Below are 23,231 nucleotides of genomic sequence, written 5' to 3'. Positions count from 1 at the left end.
GGTATTATATATATATATATATATTATAATATAATTAATTAACATTGTACATATCTTCAGTCGTATCCGGAACGGCAATTATTTTAATGATATTCCGTTTTGTAACCGTTAAACGCTTATCTGACGCAATTACAAAATATAATATAAGTACAGTATAATATACAACACAATACGGTGTATTATTGTGCGTCGTTTTATACACACAAAAGCGGTTAAAACCGTAATTTAATTTACCGTAAACAATGTGGTCGGTCCGGGCAGTTGTTTTAGAGATCAAAAATAAAATTATCCTCTTAATAAATATAATATACTATAACGTCTACCGAAAATCGTGGGCGAAAAACATTGAAAAGATTTGCCGTCGAGAACGGATAACGTAAACTCGTCCCAGAACGCCTCTTTGAAAATGTCCCATTCAAAAAACACACCCCTATTAATTGTTAAGGGGTCCGGTATGGGCGTTCGTGTGTTTATTTTACTATTAACGAGGATTCTTAATCGGCCATTAATTATACATAAATCGTACCATAAAGATGCTCAAAAGGGCCGAAAAAAAAAATGTAATCAGGAATATGTTATCTCTTATCACTTATATTTTGTCTCTTATCACGTATATTTTGTCTCTTATCTCTAATATATTATCATTTTTAAAAAACGTATGATAAGACGACAAAAGATGATAACAGACACAAAATCAGCTGATCATTTGACTTTGATCATGTCTTTCCCTCTAGGAAAAGATTGATGTCCACAACTATAAATGTATACTAAAACGTATTGTATAGCACCATAATAATATTCTATTAACTAATATTGACGGTAGTTGGCCAACATTCGCGAACAAAAACGAAGTGTGGGGAATTTAACGACTGTAACAAGTCTGACAAGACTGTGTAAGTTTACTTACGGTTGTTGGGTGGCATGCTGTTGTCTCATGGTGGTTGCCACGTGCACGGACGGTCGAGCCGCAGCTGGTGGGAATCGTCGGTCGGCCGTCGTCAACCCGTAGATCTCATCCTCTTCCCGGTCGCTTAGACAACTAGATGGCTGCGGGCAGGAAGAAAAAAAATGTAAAAATTAAAAAATACATCTATACTTAAAATGTAAAGGTAATTTTGCGAAAAGCTGTTGCGTCAAACATTGAATTTTTACAAAACAAATTTTAACATATTTAAAATATAAATGTTCTATCATCCACTTCCTTGTCACATCAAGGGTAAAAAGAAAAATAACTTAGCTCTTATCAGCCGATTCTCTTATAAATAATATATGTATTATCAGTTATCCAGGGATTAACAGTTTTCTCATAGTACCATCCCATCCATACTAGTTATTTTCACCGCACTACGAAAAAACATTTAATCGTGGAGATGTTATCTCTTTTGTATCGTATCTCTGTCTGGAAGTAAACACGTAACGCGACATTTCTTGTATCCAGCTCAATAGCATATCCATGTTAAATGGTCCCAAAGTTGTGAGAATTTCCATGGAAACTGCGGTTGTCTTGGTTGCTTCGGAAATGAAATATATTGAATATTAATGATACAGAATTTTAATGAGCTACTGTCAGATAACTTCTGATAATGGACTGGGATGAGGTGAGTGAAAGCCACGTCCAAAAATTTACCCTCTCTTCATGGTTTTACTGATAATAAACTGCTTCGTCGACAAAGTCAGTGCTACAGATAGTCGGTTTTTGAGGGAATGTAGTAAGATTGCAAATATTTTTTTTAAAAATCATTTCTCTTAACAGGGATGCGAAGTGCTAATGTTGGAACACACTATTGTATGTGATCCACTTAGCTGTTTACCGTTGCTTGAACTTGATTCTTTTCCAAATCATCCTTTAGCAAACAATGCTGCCATACTACTCCAATGTTGGATTTTTCAAGCAACCTTGTCAAGAGCGGCCTTGAAATGGCATAAAAATAGTTGATTTTGTTGAATCATATCAATGATTCTGTCTGAAACGTTTTGTTGACCTAAATGGATAATTTTTGAGACATGCCCAAACTTGATCACAAATTTACCACTTTCTCGGTTGAATCGCTCAGGTTTTAGATCCCTACGACTTCTCCCTCCACCTGAGGAGTTTTTGGCTAAGCAAAAGCAAAAAAAAAAATAAATAATTCCAACGAACCAAGGTCTCCAGACAAAAGCGTGGGAGGGGGGTGCACTAGAATTTCGCAACACGTACACTAAAGAGCGGACAAAAGTTTCCCAATCAACGGCGACTAGAATGGACTTGTATAGCCTGTTCGCCGTCGCCCTTGCCTATCCCGCGGGTTTCTTCCTTCTCCTTGTTAGCACGTCCTTCTTGTCCCTTACCGTATTCCTTTGAACGTCCGGCGGCCGTTCCTTATCCCGTCCACCTTAATCCCCGAGGGTCTAGCCGCTCTCACTTAACAACAACTGCACACAAAAGCACCGAGCCGATTGAAACGTCCGCTAGTCACACCGATACGTCTTCTTATATCTATACCACCAATATATACACGTATATAAATTCTTTTTTTTTTTTTTTACCTACACGCTCATTTTCGCTTTGATCCGAAAACCAGTAGCGTCAGGTCGATAAAGGTGTTCCCCGAGGAATACGAAAACGAAACGTTGCACCACTTACAGTGAACCTACAAAGCGATCCGAATGTCATAAGGGATACTACTTAGAGGTTAGTGCGCGAAAAACGCTTAGGAAATTGTTTTTTTTCATTTGTCATCAAAAGCTACATCGACTAAATGTTTGATAAATATAAATAACGACGAATAAATATTTAAAGTCACCACCAAAACACTTCATCATTGGAAAACCAAAGGATTTTTTAGACAAAAAATTACTTGATAAAAAAAACTTTATGTGTTTCTCCTATTATTAATTATGTCACCAGATTTGGACATGATTTGAATAGTTCAGAAGAGAATACTTAAACACAATATGTCTAAGTACAATATACAATATGCGATACATACTACATGTTATGCCATTGAAAAAAGAAATCAAGTACCTCAATTAACCCGAGCTGTCTATTATTATACAGATCGTTTTGGCGATTTAACAATGTTCAAAGCCGAGGCAGTCATTAAAAAAAAAACCTTAAATGGGTACATTTTGTGTGCGTTACTCACGGCAGTCGGTACTTAAGACGGTTTTATAGTTTACACAAAGGGTAAACAAATTGGTGTAAACTAATATACTTCTATCGTGATGGCTATACTGGCCCTTTGGGGGAAAAAAGGCGAATAAAATAAAACAAGTATGTGTACTGATCGGCGACACGTCCTATATGCTTACACAAATAGACTAACAACCATAAATTGTTTCCTTTGTACTTGTCGTGAGACGGTTCGGAAAAGAGCTTTCATATACAATATATATATATATACACACTCACTATATATATATATATAAGTACAAAACGTTCTAGAGCGTTAACGTTGAACAGATACGAATTTAATAACTCCACTACCGGATTTATTGGAATTTGTGAAACGTATCTCGAAGGACAAAGAAAACGGCTCCGAGACGAATAGCTATAATATCAGCTGTCTAAGGAAAAATAATTGCGTTAACTCGCTTTTGACTTGCTGCAAATAAAGAATATAACCTCGTCCTTTTTTTGAAGTCGGTTGAAAAGGCAACTTACGTTATGAAATGGTACGGCATTTAATACCAAATTTTACCGAAAATGGTACATTTTCTAAAAAATATGTCCATTTATACAAAACGTCTCAATCAGAATCAATTAATAAGCTCCAAAAACAAAAGTAAAAATATAAATGTAGATCAATTTCCACACATCCCCAATTTGTCCCAAAATTAACTTTTCAAGACCGCTCCTGACAGTGTGATAGGTCGTTATGAAAAAACCGACATTGGAATAGTATGGCAGCATTGTCTACTAAAGATGATTTTCGGAGAAATGCCCATCAATCAATAGTAAACTATGGGAATTACATGAGATGTGTACATTAATTCCCTGACAAGTTTTAAATTGGCCGCTAGGGTAGGGATGGTTGGAGAAATAGTTTTTAAAGGAGTTGGAACAGCATTTAAATCAAATACCGTATAACAAAAAAAAAAAGCTAAAAATAATTAACAAAATCTTGCAATATTTGAAAGGAAAGACCTACGTCAAATCTATGTGCCAGAGAGAGACTAGAATACTAAAACTTATAAAAGAAGAACAAAACAAGATCTAAGAAGCAATATACTAGGAGAACAGATTGTAGTGGTAGGAGACCACTAGGACGCCCAAGACTGAGTTAGATGGATAAACATGCTGAGGGAATAAATAATGGCGAAGAAATGGCAACTAATAAAGGTAGATGGAAGGAACAGTGGTTGCAGCGAAATACCTGAATGGCCTGAATGAAAAAAATGATATTATTTGATGAAATATGATTCATTGGTGTCGGGAAATTAACTAATTAAAAAGAAAGGAAGAGAAGATCAGCTGATAAGGTAGGATTTATTGAAAGAGAAGATACGACCTTTTGAAGGTACGAGGGAACGTAACAAGGTTGCCAACTCCTTAAAAAAAATTATTCTCAAAGAATTAACGTGGGGACAAACTTAAAACGTAATCCCCATAATGGGAGGTTATTTCTGGTTCCAATCCCAAGCAAGTGCTGCATCTATCTTTTATTGTACAGGCTCGTTGCCGGTGCTTACCGAATATTTTCCTGGTGCGTACAGATGATGGGAATACGAATTGTTGCCGCCGGTCAAATTGCATGGTGATCGCGATGGCGACGAGGGTGCCAGCAACGTGATCCTGGGCGACAACTCGGCCCATTCGGCGGCCCGCAGCTCGTCCAGGTATTCCAGGATATCCCGGTAATGGGTGCTGTACAAGTCGGCGTACCGGGACGCCAGACCTTCCAAGTAACCACGTTCGCCATTCTACAGAAGAAAGAAAGAAAAAATAATAAAGGATAAATATACAACAAAAAATAAATCTCGTTACAATTATTCATCATGTGTCCACATAATAATAATAATAATATACTGTATACTCTGGCGGCGGTCGGCGAGGGTGCATTTTAAGCGGTAAACATGGCGTTGGGGGTTGAAGAAAGGGGAGCATTTGCGCAGCAGTCGACACGTCATAATAATAGTGCGAAATTAAACGAGATTTCCCAGATTGGGAATATCCCATTCTCTGTGACGAGGGCGACAGCTTACTTCTAAATTATTATTCCAAATACCGAGTCCAAACGAATAAAACAACTAGGAAAGCAATTTGTTAGCTATATCCTTTTGGCCCGATACAGTACAATAGTATTGGATAATATAAATGTACTGTTTTTCTTATGATTTATGGGTATGTTACCGTCACATCCCGTATAGTCGCCCCAATTCGATATGAATCGTGTGCGTTTCAGTATGAAATATATATTGAGACAAATATTGTTCAGTCGACAGAATTCAATATCCTAGAAATTTCAACGACCATAAAATATATAAAAATGTTTAGAGACCGACGATTTTCATGCCGGTTCTGCTGAAAGGTAAACCCTACTACCCTAATCAACGTTATAAGTAGTAATTCAAATGTTATTAGCCCACCCAAAAAAAGAGGCTTTGATAAAATATGCAAACCCCAAAATTGTCCAATACCACTATGACTCAAAGGGTTAAGCTAAACTCAAGAGACGTGTACCGGTTAAAATAGAGGAAAAACAATGGTCGGACCAAAAAGAACCTTGGAGAAAGAAAAGATAGACACAGTAAATAGTGATAAATAAGAGAAGAAATTCAGCAGGAAGAGTTCATCAGAAAGAGTCTTGGATTTAGTCGTTTGTAATATACAAAACAAAAGAGATTATTCGTTCAGCGAAATGAGTGGAACGTATTGTCCAAAATTAAATGGTGCTTTATTTTTACAGACATAATGTACCACGGCGATCCCTTCAAATTACAAGCAATTAATTCACATTAATTTATCGTGTTTATTGTCGACTATATTTCTTACAGACCACAATATGCGGCCTCGACTTAATTTTATTTCATAATAAAAACAAAAATAAAATTGTTTCTCTCTGTAGTGATCCATAAGCACGAATAGAGAAGGATTTTACTCCTGGCCACTAATTATCCACGTCTCAGTGCAATACACTTTTAACAAGAACCCTTAAAAACAACCCTTTGGGATAATATTTATTTACTAAATTTTAAATATAATACGAATTGATTAGACATTGTTTTAGCTTACATTATTATTTCGTTGAAAAAATCACTGTAACATATAAAATTACAGGTTGTTCAGAATTTCAGTAGTAAATAAATATTTATTGAGTTATTAACATTTGAAGTTCAATGCTACTAGTTCATCGACTAGTCGTTATTTGTATTGGCGCTAGTCTTGTTACAATAAAACAAATGTCATATTAGATTTATAGTGGATAATGTAAATGCAATTTCTGTTGTACCCAAATACAATTCATAATGACTAGATTTCAAATAAGCAAACTTATATTGCATATATTTGTATATATTTTGATACTTTTGAGCATATATTTGCCTATAATGATTATTTCTAGATTAAGTAGCATATTTGTAAGTATAATTATTATTAAAAATGTTTCATTTTATTATTATCTTTGATAGTGATTATGAGAGTATGAGCTAAAGAAAATTATACACAACGTGGGAAAAGTATTTTACACTTTTCTGGTTATAAAATAATGTCCAAAATGTCTAAGAAAACCGCCATTGTTCTTTTAAATTTGAAAACATCACCAAAATAATAAATTGTAATTCAACGTTATCCTGATAATACCTTTTTAAATAATTAACCCGTGTAAAATGTTGGTTATATTAAGTCAAGTAGGCTATTTAAAAACTGGGGTAAAGTTTTTTTAGTCGTTTTCAATAAAGGCGTATAATTGTACAATTTAATAACTTTTAAATACATATTTCAATACATTTATGGTCATCCCAGCTCTAGTAATAAACATTGTGTTATAAAACAAAAAAATTGGCATTTTTTTAAATTTATTATCATCATATAATAAGAGGTGCGAGAAACACACGTATTACCCGACTGAATACACGGTACGGCTTTGTTGTTTGTCGGGTGGCCAAGGGTGGTATTATTACCAACTTTTAATAGGGTTCTCGTTTCGACTTGCCTCCCTGCCCATCACACCGGCTCTGTCTCTTTCTTTCCCTCGTCTCACATGCACATTAAGGGTAGGAACCCAGTTAATATCGGTGGTGGTGGTGGATAAACCTCTCCTCCACCGCTTTTGGCCCAAACCCCCCACCCCTAAAAACTTTTGCGCCTGATGACTGCCAGTGTAAGTATATATAGTATATACATATATATGTGTGTAAGTCGTGAAGTCGCCGACGCCGTTTATTGCCGCCAGACTGAAAACATCCACTTAATTTCAACGGGAAATGCCCCTCTGGCCGATCCCTTCCCCTCTCTCCTTCCCTCGGGGGGAGAGGGGGAGGGGCACATTCCGGATTTATATTTTATTTCCGTTGTCGTCGGTTAATAGGTACATACACACAATATGTATGAATTATTTTCCCAACGGTTTTTATTTCTTCTGTTGTGTTATTTCCGGGGCTTTCCCTTGGTCCAACCATTGACCGCAACAACTCGTTTGATAGTAGTTTTTTTTATTATTATTTAGCAAGTTGTTAAAGCTAAGCCCCACGACTATTCGTCAATTGCGTCGGCCTTGTGCGCGAATTGAGCTGACAATCGGCGGACCGTTTGATTGATTTTAAGGGCTAAAATATTCGTTTAGAAAAACACAAACGATATGAGCTTAAAATCTAAGGGAAATGGTGATGTAGCAACGTTCTATGTGACTTTCGAACGACGTTTTTTCAGACCAGCTGGATTGGAACAGTTACTTCTCAAACATACCCCGGTTGACTATATGTGATTTAACAGCCTCGTGTCCTTTATCGGTTTATGGAGCAAAAAATACAACTAAAAAAGCTCCCCTGTACAATTAACATTTTTTTTTATAAAAATGCAATTCAATTTTATTTTTGGTATTAGGGTTGATAAACCATCTACAGTGTATTGAAAAAGTATAATGACAATTTTTTTCAGACCTCCGGTGACTGTTGATTATTCACTTTCACGTGGCAAGTGTAGTTTTCCACTATTTTATTTTTTGAAGGGCGGGGGAGAGTTCCTTAATAAAAAAAGGTTAAACTCAGATTTTGAATGAAACCGTACATGTTACAGCCCCACTCTAGATCTTTGGATCTAATTAGACCTTTGGTCTAATTTTCAGACACTAACCACTAAAACTGCACCTAATAAAAAGCAGTGATAAAGAAACCAAATCTTCTGACGTTTAATTACTGGTTTAAGATGTTTATTGTTCCGGTTTTTTTTCTTTTTTTTTTTTAATACTTTTTGGAGAGGAGTAAAGCCCCACGCAATATTTAAGTACAAGATTATTCCTTTATTATCTTTTCTGAAATAATAAAAATCAGTAATGCGGTTTGATTTTAATAAAATATATTAATATTGTCTTTCGCGAATACCAGTACCGGCCAATGTAGTAAATGATTATTTTTTTATGAATTCTCAATTTTTTTTCTTTTATTATTAAAACTTTTTTTTGCACTACCGAGAAATAATTACAAATTAATTATCATCACTAGACAGGCACTATAGTAAAACACACAATGCTGCTCATTGTTCGTCGGATATAAACTCTATTCACTATAAACCGTCTTTGAATAGCAAAAATAAACTTATTGTTTGTATATATATTATACATTATTCCATCATTGTTGTTGTACCGAGTTGGTACGATGCAGCGATTGCTAGTATTTAATCGGTTTTCTTTAACAAAATAAAAATTCTAATTTAATCTCCAAATTGAATTGTATAAAAATATATAATTAATACTAGACGGGTAAACTTTTCTAAAATTAAAAGAAAAAAACCATCACTCGCTACAGTCGTTAGTATGAAATATATAACTTATTCACGAGCTGTCATAAACAATAGACGGAATCTTCTTAAAACTTTTATATTGATAACTTTTCACTTTATGGTCGAGATGGTTGTTTCGTGGAATTTTAAAACATTTCCATACTCTTCCCGAAAGGTTATTATTATGTTATAAATCGTAATTTCTTGCAAACATTCAACGCAGTGGCTTTGAAAAGTGTACTCAAGATGTATTAATTTTGGACTTACCTCGGTCACGTAATTTTACTTGTTTTAAGTATACTTACTTTGCAAGTTTAAAAGTATTTTGTGTGTGTGTGTGTGTGTGTACATCAAAGTAGCTGATGTACATAGGTACATATTGTGACGACGGCGAACGAGAAACGTTCATTATTTAAGGACTTTTAAGCGTGGAGATTTAGCCGAAGGGTTGTGATTAAATTGTAATATGTTAACAAGGTAAAGTGTACCCCATTTAGTAACTAGTTTACTTGGCTTGGGGTTAGCTACAGTATTACACGCACGTTGAACTTTAAATAATAATAATATAATAATAATAGAAAAAAAACAAGACTTTTACAGGATTTATAAAAAAACCGTTAACGTTTAGAATTTAATAAATTACTTTGCGAGTAATAAAACGATGTTAAAGCAAAAAAAAAAAAACACAAATTATATATTTAAACGTTAAAGTTTTTTTTATTGATCTAACAACATCGGCTAAAGAAAAAAAAGGCTAAGCTATTAATTTGTAAGAATTTAAGTATTACCTACAGGCGCTACAGCCGTTTTTGCATAATATATTATATTTTATTATGATAAAACTATGAAACTATAATACTTTAAAAAAAAATCGGTGTTATTAATTATTGCTAGAACGAGACAAGACGGCTCATGAACAATATTTCATTGCACGTTAAATAAATAAATAATGTGAGCGCAAATTAAAAAAAAAAAAGGAAATTCAGTTCTTATACAATGGGGAGGGGGAGATTCTTGCATAAAGGTCATTATGCGAAAAGTCATCACTTTAAGAAGATAAAAACAAAATTTTCTTTTTATCACTTTTAAGGTCAAATCCAAAAGAGGTCGTCATTCATTTTGCCAATAAATATTTTTAGATTTAAATCAAATAAAACGAGGTCCGCGAATGTGAGGATATCAATGGATACTTAGATTAACTGGGATAGTAAAAAAAAAAACAATGAAAACAGTAGAAATGAAAGTAAATTACAGATGCAGAAAAGGAAGATCAATGTGTAGAGAATCACCGTAACAACGTCAGCAGAAAACTCAAGACTAAGGTACATCCGAAAAGTATCCACATAAATTTCAATCCATGAAAGCTTTAACAACACCTTCATCAAAACTTAATTTATGTTATTTTATAATTTTTAAATTTGTATTTTTCCAGAGCGCTATCAACGTTCAAAACTTAAGTGATAACATAATCGAACCGCTAAATACAGAAAGGACACATTCCAGATTTTTTATTTTTTCAGAAAAGGCAAAAAACTTAGTAAATACTATTTCTGAAAAATATTTAATGAAACATTTTATGTTATTAAATAATAAAGTATTAGACAACATATAACTACTTATTTCTACAATTATTTATGGTCATGGACATATTATGCCGTTTATGCATAAAATTACTATACATTTTTTTTTTAACAATTGTATAAACATATATGTAATGTCTAATGCTATATTATTTAATATTATGAAATTTGTAGTTACATTTTTTTTTCTTCAGAAATATTAAAGTTTTTGGTTTTGAAAATTTAGAATCTGCGGACATGTGCCCTATCAGTATTTATCGATTCACATATTTAGTTTTGGATAGTTACTTTTAAAGTTATTAGTTATGTTTAAAATTTTAAAATATTTATTCAAAACCAGGTATCGACCAGCCAACATTTTTTTAGTAAATTATTCTAATTAAAAAATTTAAATTAATAAAATATACAGGTTTAAGTTTCAAATGTTGATAGGGCATTTATTTATATAGTTCTATAATATTGTAGAATAACATAAACAAATCCATTTTTAAAAAAGAATAACTACAAATTTGCGATCACTTTTGTAAGACAACCCGGTGTCTTAATGAAACGCTCTATATATATATTTATTATTTTCGTTCAAAGTTCTCGACCAATGAATTGCCACTATTCTTTCATGTTAACAACTAACCACCGAGGAACGGAAATCCGGTATTTTTTTTTTACTCAAAATCCATCACTATTATACTGTACATAAAATATGCAATCAGCTCCTCGCGGGGGCACAGGGAGGGCGGCAGCAGGGTGTACATTCGTTGTACGAATAAATAAGTAAATCGACTTGTGTATATATAATTCGCTAATTAATCGTTACACGAGACGACTATAATTAAAGGGCACCTCGGGGGTAGTTTAATTCGTCACGTGTACATAGAAAAACAGTGTTAACGGCATCCGCCATTCGGCATAGCAATTTTCGCACGCGCCGGAATATAATCATTTTTGAACTTACAGGACTTCTCTCTCTCTCTCTCTCTCTCCGGCAAAGGTTTAGAGCGCGTGAAAAATTGACGTCTTGGCAGGGAACACATTATAAAAGTGAATTTTTCACGCAGACGTCAGGTCTCCTCCGGGTCCCGAGTAATTTTTCCCGGTTCTCCCGAGACGTCAACCCCTGTGGCCCGACAGATCCCTTGCTCGGCCTTCCCTTCCTGCTATAACCTTACCCGCACCCCGTCGTTCTCCTCGCTTTTCTCCGCCGTGTACAAGAGACGAATAATAATCGCGACCCCCCCCCCTTCTTGTGTGTTTCGCCCTCGATCACTACCCCCCCCCCTCAACCCCCGAAATGACCTTTCCGACACGACAAAATTCTCGCAAGGGTCGTTATACACGGGCAAAAAGGAATGGCAACACTTGCCGGCTCGAAGGATCATCGGTTCCATCGTACAGCCTGCCGATTGGTTGTCTAACCTCTAACAGCTAGTGGACATCTAACAAAAAAAATTGTTTGACTTGTTTTTAGTTATTCTTTTTCATGCTCTTTTTTTATAGTTCTTTAAAGAACCGGTGTGACCGAAAAATGAAAAAAAAAGAACACTCCTGTTATATATATAGTGTGGTCAAAGAAATATTATCAATTATCTGTGTTGTCAACGATCGTTGATCGATAAGTATTTCTTTTCAGTTTACTTTTATTATTTGTAGAGCGTGTACAGTGTTTTCGGTATTACAATTTGGCCTTACTGCATTAAAACCGATCAAAATTCGTTATTTGAAAATCTATTGTTTTACAACGAAGTGTACTATCTGGTTTTATGTAATCTGTGATTTTTTATAGTTAGATTAGATTGCCCGAATTCGATTCCCTTATGTGTTTAAAACGTATTATGTTGAATTTTTTAACTCGATAATTACTTGAATTGTAGAATCATTAAAAGAAACTCATCGAGATGGCACAGTTTGAGTTTTCGCTTTTCAAAACACCATAAAAATAATTTTTTAATCTAAATCGTTGGGTAAGTTGTACTGGAAAGCGCGAGTAAATATATGAAGAGTGAAAGTGTCAAACGTTCCAAGTGCCAAAGTATAAAAATTGAACTTTATAACATGATTTGTATTTTATTCATTACCGGAAACACTCTAACATATTTTTGAGTTTTAAATATGATTGTTTTTTTTATAAATAACTTGAAAAATTTACAAAAATTTTTCCGGTAATGAATAAAATACAAATCAAATTATAAAGTACAATTTTTATACTTTGGCTCTTGGAACGTTTGACACTTTCACTCTTCATATTAGGTATGAAATTTTGAAATTCAGATCTATAAAAAAAAAACAATTTATAGTGCAAAGTACTATTTTGTTATTGTTTAAAAAAAGTTCAATAATAATTGACAGATGTCTAAATAGAAATATTGTACAAACAAAAAATTGTTTTGAAAATAATACTGAAAAAAAAAAAAATTGATGAAAATCAAGAAAAATATCAAATAACAGACGAGCATTTCATTAGACTATTAGAGGAAAAAACCAAGTTTACATTCGAGTTTGTAACCGCAAACGTTTGGCTGGTTTTTTCTTCGGCTTATTCCATATACAAATGGGTTCTGGTCGGGTAAATCCTCTTAGTTTGACATTTCTCTCTATTTGTCATAATTTCTATCATCCAACGTCATCACTATCTACTCCACACACGCTTGATTACATACAATTTTTCTTTAGTCAACCTCTACCTTTAAAATCCCTCTGTATGATTAATATTGTTCTTTATTATCACATAACACCCCACTGTTTCCTTTTTTCACGTCGTCCGTCCAATACCGCTTTATTCCTTCAACATAAATATTCTTCAAACCTCCCATTTTCTCTTGAGTAACCGATCTCAAGCTCATTCTAAACCTATTTTATGTAAAACATTTAAAATGTAAAGAAAAGTGTCGACGTGAAGTATTTTTTTCACGCGAAGATCGGTTTCATAAACTAACGCTCAACACAAAGTGCAAATTCAAAGTTCACCTCAATACAACTTTGGCAGTGTATTCATTAAAATTGTATGCTTGAACTTTCCGACGAGTTAATTAAGTACATCGCTCTTCCAGACAAATAATTCGACTTTAAACAAGTTACACGACTGCGAATTTAATAGATAATTAAAAGTTTCAAATAACCTCCATTTACTAATGCAATGGCTATGGTAAATTTGAAAAAAAATATTCTTAATTTAAAAATTTAAATGGTACCTATAGATTTAATCAGTTCTTTAGTAATGCATTTTTTAAATTTTCTTCTACTATTATCAAGTCATATATTATATTTTGTACCGACCTTGTGCCATAAAACATATACATGTTGAACGGTAATTTTAATATGGACATGTTATTGTACTGCATACAAGATATTTCATGTATATGTACATAAAAGTAGTATACAGTCTTGACGAGATCTTGTTTATTTATTTAAAACAAATTATAAACATACCTAAATAAACAGTATTATTGTTAGAAAATAATAGAAAATATATAAATAAACATTTAAATTTTAAACTGCAATTTTATTTCGTTTGAGAAGTATCAATTGTCTAATTAGTGAACCACTTAAATATTCTGAGAGGTCTCACTGAGATCATGACTTTTACTTTTTGACAGCTATGATTCTTAGCAGCAGTTGAATAGAAATATTGAAATAATATCAACTACTATTAAACTATTTTTTTTTCTTAAGAAACTGTAGTTTTTGTTAACGGTTCTCCAAATGGAACAGATCTCTTTTCAACACTGAATTTCACATAGTACTATATTTAACGTTACAATTGAAGTATTTTAATTTTGTGTTATATTCGTTTAATTAATTAAGCCCGAGCTTATTATGACATTATGCTAGTATTTATATATAGACCATATAAAAAAAATTATGTTTGCTTTAGAGGGTGTAAAGGATTTGTATTTTAGTTTGGGGGACGTTGGAAATCGTTTGTCACGGGACAACAGCTTAATTTTTGCCGGGTGACGTCATGTTCTTTTTTTTTTTACCAACAAAAAAAATGCAGCTGCCTGCGATAAATGCGCGATTTGCCATTTCACTTTACGTTAACAAACAGAATAATAAAAAAAAAGAAAAATTGAAGATAAAAAAAACCGTTTGTAGCGCTCGAGTGTAAAATTAGAATGTACCTGCTTATTTTTCTTTTTTGTATTCCTTATCAGTTTGCTGGGGAAATATAGGGGATATCACAACCAGTGGCGTATTTATGGAGGGGGTATGGGAGACAGATCCCCTCCCTTGACCTTTTTTTTTTTCTTTTTTTTATAGTTAAAATTTCCCTATTCTTCAATATAATATTAACTATATCTGTTTTCCAACTATTCTAAAAAGTCCAACGGCAGGGTTTTATCTCCTATATCCTCCCCCTTCCCTAAAAATACCTCATTGATCACAACCTTTTGACAAATACCGTCCAACCGTTTCCGAATACTGTCCAATCGAAACGGGTTCTCTTCCAACATCTCCTACGTTAATTAAACTTAAAACTCTAAGTACTCCGTTCTAGCTGCGGCTATTCACAAGGCGTTTTAACACAACTTTTTCTAAAATTTGGGTAACATTTTTCAGTAAGATTAAAATCTGTCCTATAGTAAGTGTTATTTACTCGACTTGTTTACTAGTGTGTACATTAATGTAGAACTATAATTTTAATTGGACCAAGTGTATGTATTTTTTCTCGTGCAGTTTAACAACATCATAATGTACCTTACAGAACAAAGACTAAAAATATTCTGTACATTTCTTCAGTGTAGGAGTAGATCACGAGTGTGTGGATGCCATAAACCATATTCACCATATTCATGTGGTCCCCCTCGAAGAGAAGGGGCAAATATTTTTCTATCATGCCTCAGACACACAACAGCTGTGTACTGTAAATTTGCTGCGGCAACCCGGATCTCCCCGAATAATCCCCATAATAAGAACAACGACTTTAGATTACCCTTCTCTGTCTGCCAATCGCAACAGAAAAAAATATGTCTTAAACAGCGAAAAAAAAATTACTCTCAAGGAGAAGAGGCGGACACGTCGCGGTCAAGTGGTGGCGGTTTTTGTACTCCTTTTGAGCGCTCGTCGGATAATGAAACGATGCAAGTTCCTGGCTGTATAGTGTATATATAATACACTGGCTGCTGGGACGAAGAGCTGCTCCGACTGATATTCATTAGAGTGGAAAAAAAGGGAAAAAAGAAACTGCTTTTGAAAAACCCGGGATCGCGGAAAAGTGGATTTATCTGTAAATCTCTGACGAAGTACGCCGAACAAAAAAAAAAAAAAAGGTTAAAAAATAAAATAATAGACCCCCAAAGCCAAAGAAATAAAAAATCAGTTCAACCACTTGTGTGTATTCAAAACTACATAAATTTTCCAGACTACGTTATTAGCATCGCTCAAGTGATCCGTATAAAACTTTATTGCTTCGACGGCGACAGGTGGCTACGGGTATAGGTAATGCAGTGGTAGCTGGTTTTTTGTTTTGTCATTCATCAGTTTTATTATTTTTTTTTAATATTTTCAATTCAAAAGTTTTCTTTATGGAAAATTATTATTCTTCGGCAAGACCTATTTTAAATGATGGGAGCATCGTTTGGAATCTTTTGCTGACACTCAACTCAATATATGGAACGGGTGTACTCAGTTTGGAAAATGTCCCTACTTGGGAAGCTGCCATTTTGTGTACCAATTTCATAGACTTTATCTTTTCAAAAAAATACAATTTTAATACAACAGTAACTATAGTGCCTAATTCATATCAATATAGTTTTAACTTGAATCCCTTAACTAGGACACACGTTACTTTGATGTTATATTTTAATGGTCACGTTTCTTGTCCTAAACTTTTAAGACTCATTCCAATCCATGTTTGATTTTGATGATACTTTTCTCGTCCCTGAGCTACTTTTTCAATATTTTCTCATAAAACTCCTCTGAATAGAATATTGCGTTTAAATATGATAAATTATCTTCTTTTGTTATTTTAAACCTGATAATCCTTCAATCTTAAAACGTTGCATGTTATGGTAGCAGTTATCCAAATATCATCAATTTTTTTGTTTAAAATAATGTATAATATCAATTTTTATTTGCTTAAACAATTTATAATGCACTTTTCTATCTTAATATTGTATTCTTGATATGTTTTATCGCCGTACTAGAGCCTTTGGCGTAAATCCAAATAAACACACCTTTAGTACACTTAATATTGTTTTTATCAAATTTTAATAGGCTACTGGATTTTGAAAAACCGAACAGATTGATGAACATCAAAAATTCATACGATAGCATTTTTTTTTTTCAAATTTCTTGTCTTACATCAGATCGATCACCTCGTACATTTTATTGTCGATTAAGTGGTTTACATTGAACACTTTGCGTTTGTTCGAAAGTTAATTTATCGCTTTCAGTTAGGTCATGGATTGTATTGGACACGTCCTGTTTTTGGCAAATCGAGTTCAAAAGAACTATCGGTAATTTTTCACCGGTTTGGCCGGTAACAGACATGAAAAATTAGCTATTATTTCGGTCACCGTTATAAATCAAACATAAATAATACATCTATACAAGCAGATACATAAGTCTGTTCGTGGAATCATTACCCCGTTGTAGTGTATTATATTATTATAGCCGACGTGTATACGTTTATAATCCATTGGGACGTGTATAAATAAATAAATTTAAAAAAAATAGGAACCAGCTAAACTCGGTTGCCAGGAAATTAAAAAAAACCTTTGCCAGCAGGTCATCCTTGGGAATTTTTGCCACGATAAAGTGTACACAAGATAAAGAATGGGAGTTTTTCCCGTTTTCACAACGGCATAAACGAGACACGCCATTTTCGTGTTTATGTAGATTGTAGGCAAACACAAACAAAATTGGGCAAAAAAAAGGTGGTGTCGTTTTTCAACTTGACAACATACATCGGACGCGGCAAACAGAGCAATCGAATTTCGATGGCGTATCACATGGTTTATAAATCGAGGTCGACCGACAGACGGGTCAAGTAAGTCCCTTGGTAAATTTTCCGATTTTTTGTCACTCTGTAGGTAAACCTATCTAAAATAAAAATCCTAACCTTTTCTTTCATTTTCCTAAACACACCATGATCCGATAGGTCTGTTAATTGTTAATAATATTCGCACACACACACATCACGTCCCAACCCAATCAGGATTAAGACGGCGTCGAAGGAGTTGAATATAGGCGATTTTATATCAACGCGGGAAATAGGTATCTATTCTGACATATAAGTTTTTTCTCAAAATTTTCCAATACAGGGTGATCATTTTAAATGCTGTTTGGTCGATGACCAGTTTTGGATAAGTATTTTTGAAGTTATTAAAGTCAAAAAGTTAGGACGGGAGGGGAAATGCGGTACAGTAACGACCGCAGATAAAAATAGTACTACCACCATCTATCCTCTCATCCTAATCTTTAAACTCAAATAACATTAAGAATAATTATCTAAAACTGGTGTTCGACCAGTGTGTTGAATTAAAATTGATTTAACCATATCAATTGAACGTTGATACATTTTGATTAAATTTCAAATAACGTACAAATAATTTTGATTCAAGTTAAACATGATTCAGTAAATGTAATATTAACATATATACCGTTCGCGATTAATGTCAACACAAATTTTGGACTGACCTCGTGTAATTTTAACATGGATATGTTCTGGATACAAGATGTCGCACGTCGCATTTTCGGGTTAGACTTACACTTTCAGTTAGAGATAATAGATTCGTGATAAGAGATACTATATAGGTCACAAGAGATAAGAGACAATATATGAGTGATAAGAGATAACATATCCATGATTCAAAGTTTTCCCGTAGAGCGGAGAAAACAACTATTTTTTTTTCAGCCTGTACATGAGGGGGCCAACAATATTATTAGTCCGGTATACACACTCCAGCCAAATGCCCGTACCCAATTTACGGTTATTAATTTCAACTAATGCCCCGGTCGTGTTTACCTATAGGTACCTAACAACGGTTTTCGAAAAAAACTTCAAATACCGGCGGTCAGTTAATAAATTTACAGAGTCGACGGTACCCCGGCACGGTAATAATAATAATAATAATGATAATATGGTGAACCTGTTAGAAATAATGACGAAGCAAAGACACGGCGGCCCAGAGCATATTAAAATCGTTTAGCGCATACATACATGATAATAATAATATAAATAATATACACACAGCCTATACTATAGGTACCTTCTACACACACGGTGCACCGGCAAGAGGTTTTCACATCGTGTTTTGCCGTTGAACTCTACTAATAGTTTCGATAAAGAATAAAAACTCAGCGACCAGAACAATGTAATACATTGTGGTGCGAGTATACAAGAAAATACCCAACGAATAAGAATTTAATTATTACGCGAAAAAAAAAAAAAAGAACTATGGTCGAAACAAAAAAGATATTTTTCATTATTATTATTATTATTACGGGTGTACTGTGTATTATATATCGTGTACTCAATACCTCTATAAGCATGTACACGCGGCCACTGCTATGAACAAATTTACAATGAAAAAAAAACCATTATCCGACGACTGTTGCACTCGATATTGAACAATTTATTATATTTATCAGTTTGCTATGCGGCAATGGGTATCATAATAATATAATATATAAACGCCTTTAATACTTTAAAGCGAGCGCTCCTCCTCGGCGGCGCGCCGTTTTTATCCCTCCGGCAGACCTTTTTTTTCTTTTTTTTTAAATTGAAAGGGCTTTGTACTGCTGCCGCGGAAAACCTTTATACGATAAATCAGAGAGCAATGGAAAATCCCTTTTAAGATTCCCTAGCGACAAAAAAAAAAAACCCCAAAAGAACACTTAGAAAAAAAAGGAGCTTCAACAACCCCATCGCCGTGTGGTATCCGGATCACGTAGGATGGCGTCAGCTTGCTGCTGTCCATGACCACGGAACGACAGACCCTGTTAACCGGCGCAAAATAAGAAGTAGAAAAAAATAATTTTTTTTTATCTTCAAAATCTCTACTCAATTCCGCGTCGATTGATACAAGACAATAAAATATAAACGAGGTCGGAAACCTCGGTTTTTTTTTTTAATTTCCTAAGGTGGGGACTTTTCCGGAAAGTACCATTTATTAGAGGCCTAACTTAACAGGCCGTTGCTTGTTTATTTTAACATGTTTATGTTTTATCGCTTGGGGTCATTTTAAAAGTTGTTCCGAAACGTAACGCTGGATGTCACACGCGGCGGTGGCGGAGGAAGGAGGGGGGGGGGAAATTAGAGATGTGAAAAATACAAAAAAGTTCCAGGGTTTTATACTTGAACAAGAATTCATATACATGTGCCTATGTATGTTTATGGTTGTAGTGTGGATACTCTTTAGTTTATTTTTACATGATTTCGTCTTATGGCCGGGGAGAATTTTTGTGACGTGTATGATAAGGAGAAGTCAACGATTTAAAAAGGCGAACAAAAATGTAGTGGTGAGCCTGATTTAACATGTTTAGATGTTAAGCCAATCAACTTTTATCGTAGGTAAGATTAGGTTCATTTTAGGTTATTTGTGAATTTTTTTGCTTGGCATGTGTAATATTAATAAATAATGTTGTCAGTTGTTTATCCAAGCCGCCGCTGATCGATGTACACAAATTTAGCATATTATTTTATGTATAAAAGTATGTTGTGCGTAGGTTTGGGCAGATCAAAATTCCCCGAGGAGTTGTGGAAGAAAAACAAGAGTTTTTGGACGACAAGCAATATAATATGGCATGTAATAAAAAAACACACCATGAACGTTTTTAACCCAACACGTGAGTCAACCACACGAATAGTTTTATTTTCGGTAGTCGTAAAACAATTATCACGACTATAATGTTAGGAGTTGGGAATGTTTTTTTTTAATGTAGTAAATGAGACAAAATTAAAAAAGATTCTTGTTGAGCTCACGGCACGCGTCTTACTATATAATATATTATCTCTGTCCCGCGAGAGAATGGTACCGCCACAGATAAAACTATATGGTACCTACGCTTCTTCAATCGTTTACTGATAACTGAAACCTTCCTCAACTTATTGCGACCACTTTCTAGAAATTAAATTATTTTTTCAAATAATTTGTATAATATAACAATCAATAGATTCAGTGATGCTCAGTTTTGAAACAATAATTTCTCATAAAGAATTTTTTTCTACCTATTGTTAACACTGATTGTGTGTTGAGGAGGTTTGGGTACTGTGGTACTGCGCAGAAACCGCAACGCATTCATTGATGTATGCGCCTGCGCAGACAGCAGTGGCGTGTTTTGGTTTCTGCGCAGTACCGTTCTCTCGCGAAATAAAGTAATGTCACAGATCAAATAAAACCAGATAGTGCATTCCCTGTATCTCTCCTCAACTCAAAGTAACCAGTGGTAGAAAAAACAATTATTTATGATAAATTAGTGTTTCAGTACATTTATTTCACAACGTTTATGTATAAATATATTAAAAGCCAAGTCGGTGTACGATTATCATGGCCCGCTGAACTACAAAATAATGTAACCGTGGAATTACATTACTCGTCCGACCGCACAGACAAATCAAGAAGAAAAACGATCAAATCAAACATAACGCATTTCCGACATTTATGAAGAGACTAATTTCGACATTTTGTTTACCAACCGCTTGTTCGTTTGTTTTCCACGTGAAAAAATATTACTTCAAAACACGATTGGATTTCCAACTGTTCGCCGAATCGTTTGGGCGGATAAAACTTAAGTTCGCGTCAACAACAGCATGCGAGTATAATACCACGGTCCGATGGGTTTTAGTCACAAATATTTTCACCTAAAGTAGTACAATTGTGCCCATGACAAATCACGAGGCATCATTAACATGGATATGTTAATGGGCTGGAGGTCTATCTGGATAAGTTAGGATAGGCTGGGTTAGTGATGGAGAGGACGAGAAAAAAAGTAAAAACAAAAGGAACAGGAGGTGAAAATAGTCAACCGATAATGGCTGCTATAAAGGGATCAGTGATAACAGACAGCTGATAATGGCTCCCTTAAGAGGGCTGGGGGTCAACCTAGAATTAACAAGAAGTATAGGTAATAAGCACTTAGAAGTGAAAGGAGAACAGGCCACATTCATGATTCTAAGTTTTCCCTTGTAGCGAAGGAATCAAACTATTTGGCATGTCACAAAAATTGTCCATTTGGGATAGCAAAATTCTTGAGCCAAAATCATTAGTATGCTTGGATAACAAAGGTAACCAAATTAATTATTAGCAATTTTTTTGGTGTAGGTAAAAAGTTAAAATCAACTCAATTTGCCCTTATAAATGCGGCAATGCTCGGTCTTGTTTTTGCAAGGTTTTTTAACCACATTTGCTGTTTTTTTATAATATAATCAAACGTCTAAATCCATGAGGCACCAAGGTAGATAGGATGTAGGAAATCTTCCCCTATCAAACAAAAAAACAAAAACATATTGTAACCGGGCTATGCGAGGAGCGAGAACGTTTCCCGAAGTCATTATTTACCACTAAAATGGCTATAGCTCATACATAAAAAAAGAACACTCTAAAGTCAACAGACAATAACCTGGAAATAAGTTTGTGCATGATCGAAGTTCTGTTTTGTTCAAATTATCGCTATCCCTTCCTGTTTGCCAGTACATTAAGCTAATACACGTTAGACGGAATAAAATGGAAAATAATTTTGAAGAGTGGCGGGTAAAAAATCAGAGCTCAATGATCAGCGATCATTGGCTTACACGTGTAGCGTAAAAAGCTCTAGTCACTTTTCACCGGATTTCCCACCCTTCAAAATCTTTAGAGGATTTTTTTTTCATCCTCCCTACCTGCCGGTCACCGCCTTGCTCTCTTGGGACAGGGGGAGCGATGGCATCGATTCGAGCCAGATAAATAAGTGTTGACAAGACAGTATTCCGGGAACAAAACTACACCGAAGTGCCGTGGTGTACTTACAACGATAATACACATAATCAAGTTTGCGAAAACCCGTCGCGGAACAAGTGCTCGGCGATAACGAAGTTAAAAGAGACGAACGCGACAACAAGTGTACGCTGTATATATATATATATATATATATTTATAAAAAGTCAGAAAGGGAGAGAAAGTACGGTTCGGTCGACAGAGAGAGAGGGTTTTTAAACTAATAACAAACCAACCAACGAAATCTCGATGGACGGGAAGGGTGAATTTGTGGAAGAAAAAAGTCTAGCGCTGGCAAGCTAATGGACGGCGAGAGGAAAAAGTTACAAATTTGAATCAACCCGAAGGGAAAGAAATAGAATTTTTGAACAGGGAAAGAAATCGAGCCTAGACGAGGAGACGAGGATCGTGATCGGTTTTCTCAAACGTTTCTTCCTTGTACGAATGACGAGCGGCCACTCCAAAAGGGACCATCCGAAAATCTTAATTCGCCCTATTCATTTTTGTACTCGAGGCCGAACGAGAGAAAATCATTTTCAATAGAAAATCCAAGACGGAAGACATCTGTAAGTTTTCAACAAAACCCATCGTGATACGTCCTACTATGGCTTGTTTGAAAATTGTTGGAAGTACACTTTTGCCCCAATTGAGTTTAGAATAGATTTAAGATTAATTGATCAAACTAAAAAAAAAAAATCTCTACACTCATCAATCTTTATCGTCCAACAATACAAGATGATTTATTAAGGATAAGAAACTACTAAGTTTTTCTTAAAATAATTGCCAAGTATTTTTTGTAAGTTTCAATAAGTTGTTTGTTAT

The 23,231-nt window shown here is 34.5% G+C and overlaps 1 protein-coding gene across 1 annotated transcript in view; it reads right to left on the bottom strand.

Annotated features, from left to right (window-relative positions):
• LOC126843679 (uncharacterized) overlaps positions 1-23,231 on the bottom strand; it is a 110,319-nt gene that overhangs the window by 52,202 nt on the left and 34,886 nt on the right. The window contains exons 2-3 of the mRNA XM_050581354.1: positions 4,672-4,902; positions 908-1,047 (exon numbers count right to left, since the gene is read on the bottom strand). Of these exons, the coding sequence (XP_050437311.1) occupies positions 908-1,047; positions 4,672-4,902 (371 nt within the window). The remainder of the gene's footprint in view (positions 1-907; positions 1,048-4,671; positions 4,903-23,231) is intronic.

This window comes from Adelges cooleyi, unplaced genomic scaffold, assembly GCF_023614345.1.
Source record: "Adelges cooleyi isolate 19-005CV unplaced genomic scaffold, UGA_ACOO_1.1 ACOO_flye_CR_arks_rails_tigmint_CR_PRNA_574, whole genome shotgun sequence".
Lineage (NCBI taxonomy): Eukaryota > Metazoa > Arthropoda > Insecta > Hemiptera > Adelgidae > Adelges > Adelges cooleyi.
This window is presented reverse-complemented; position numbering and strand designations above follow the sequence as displayed.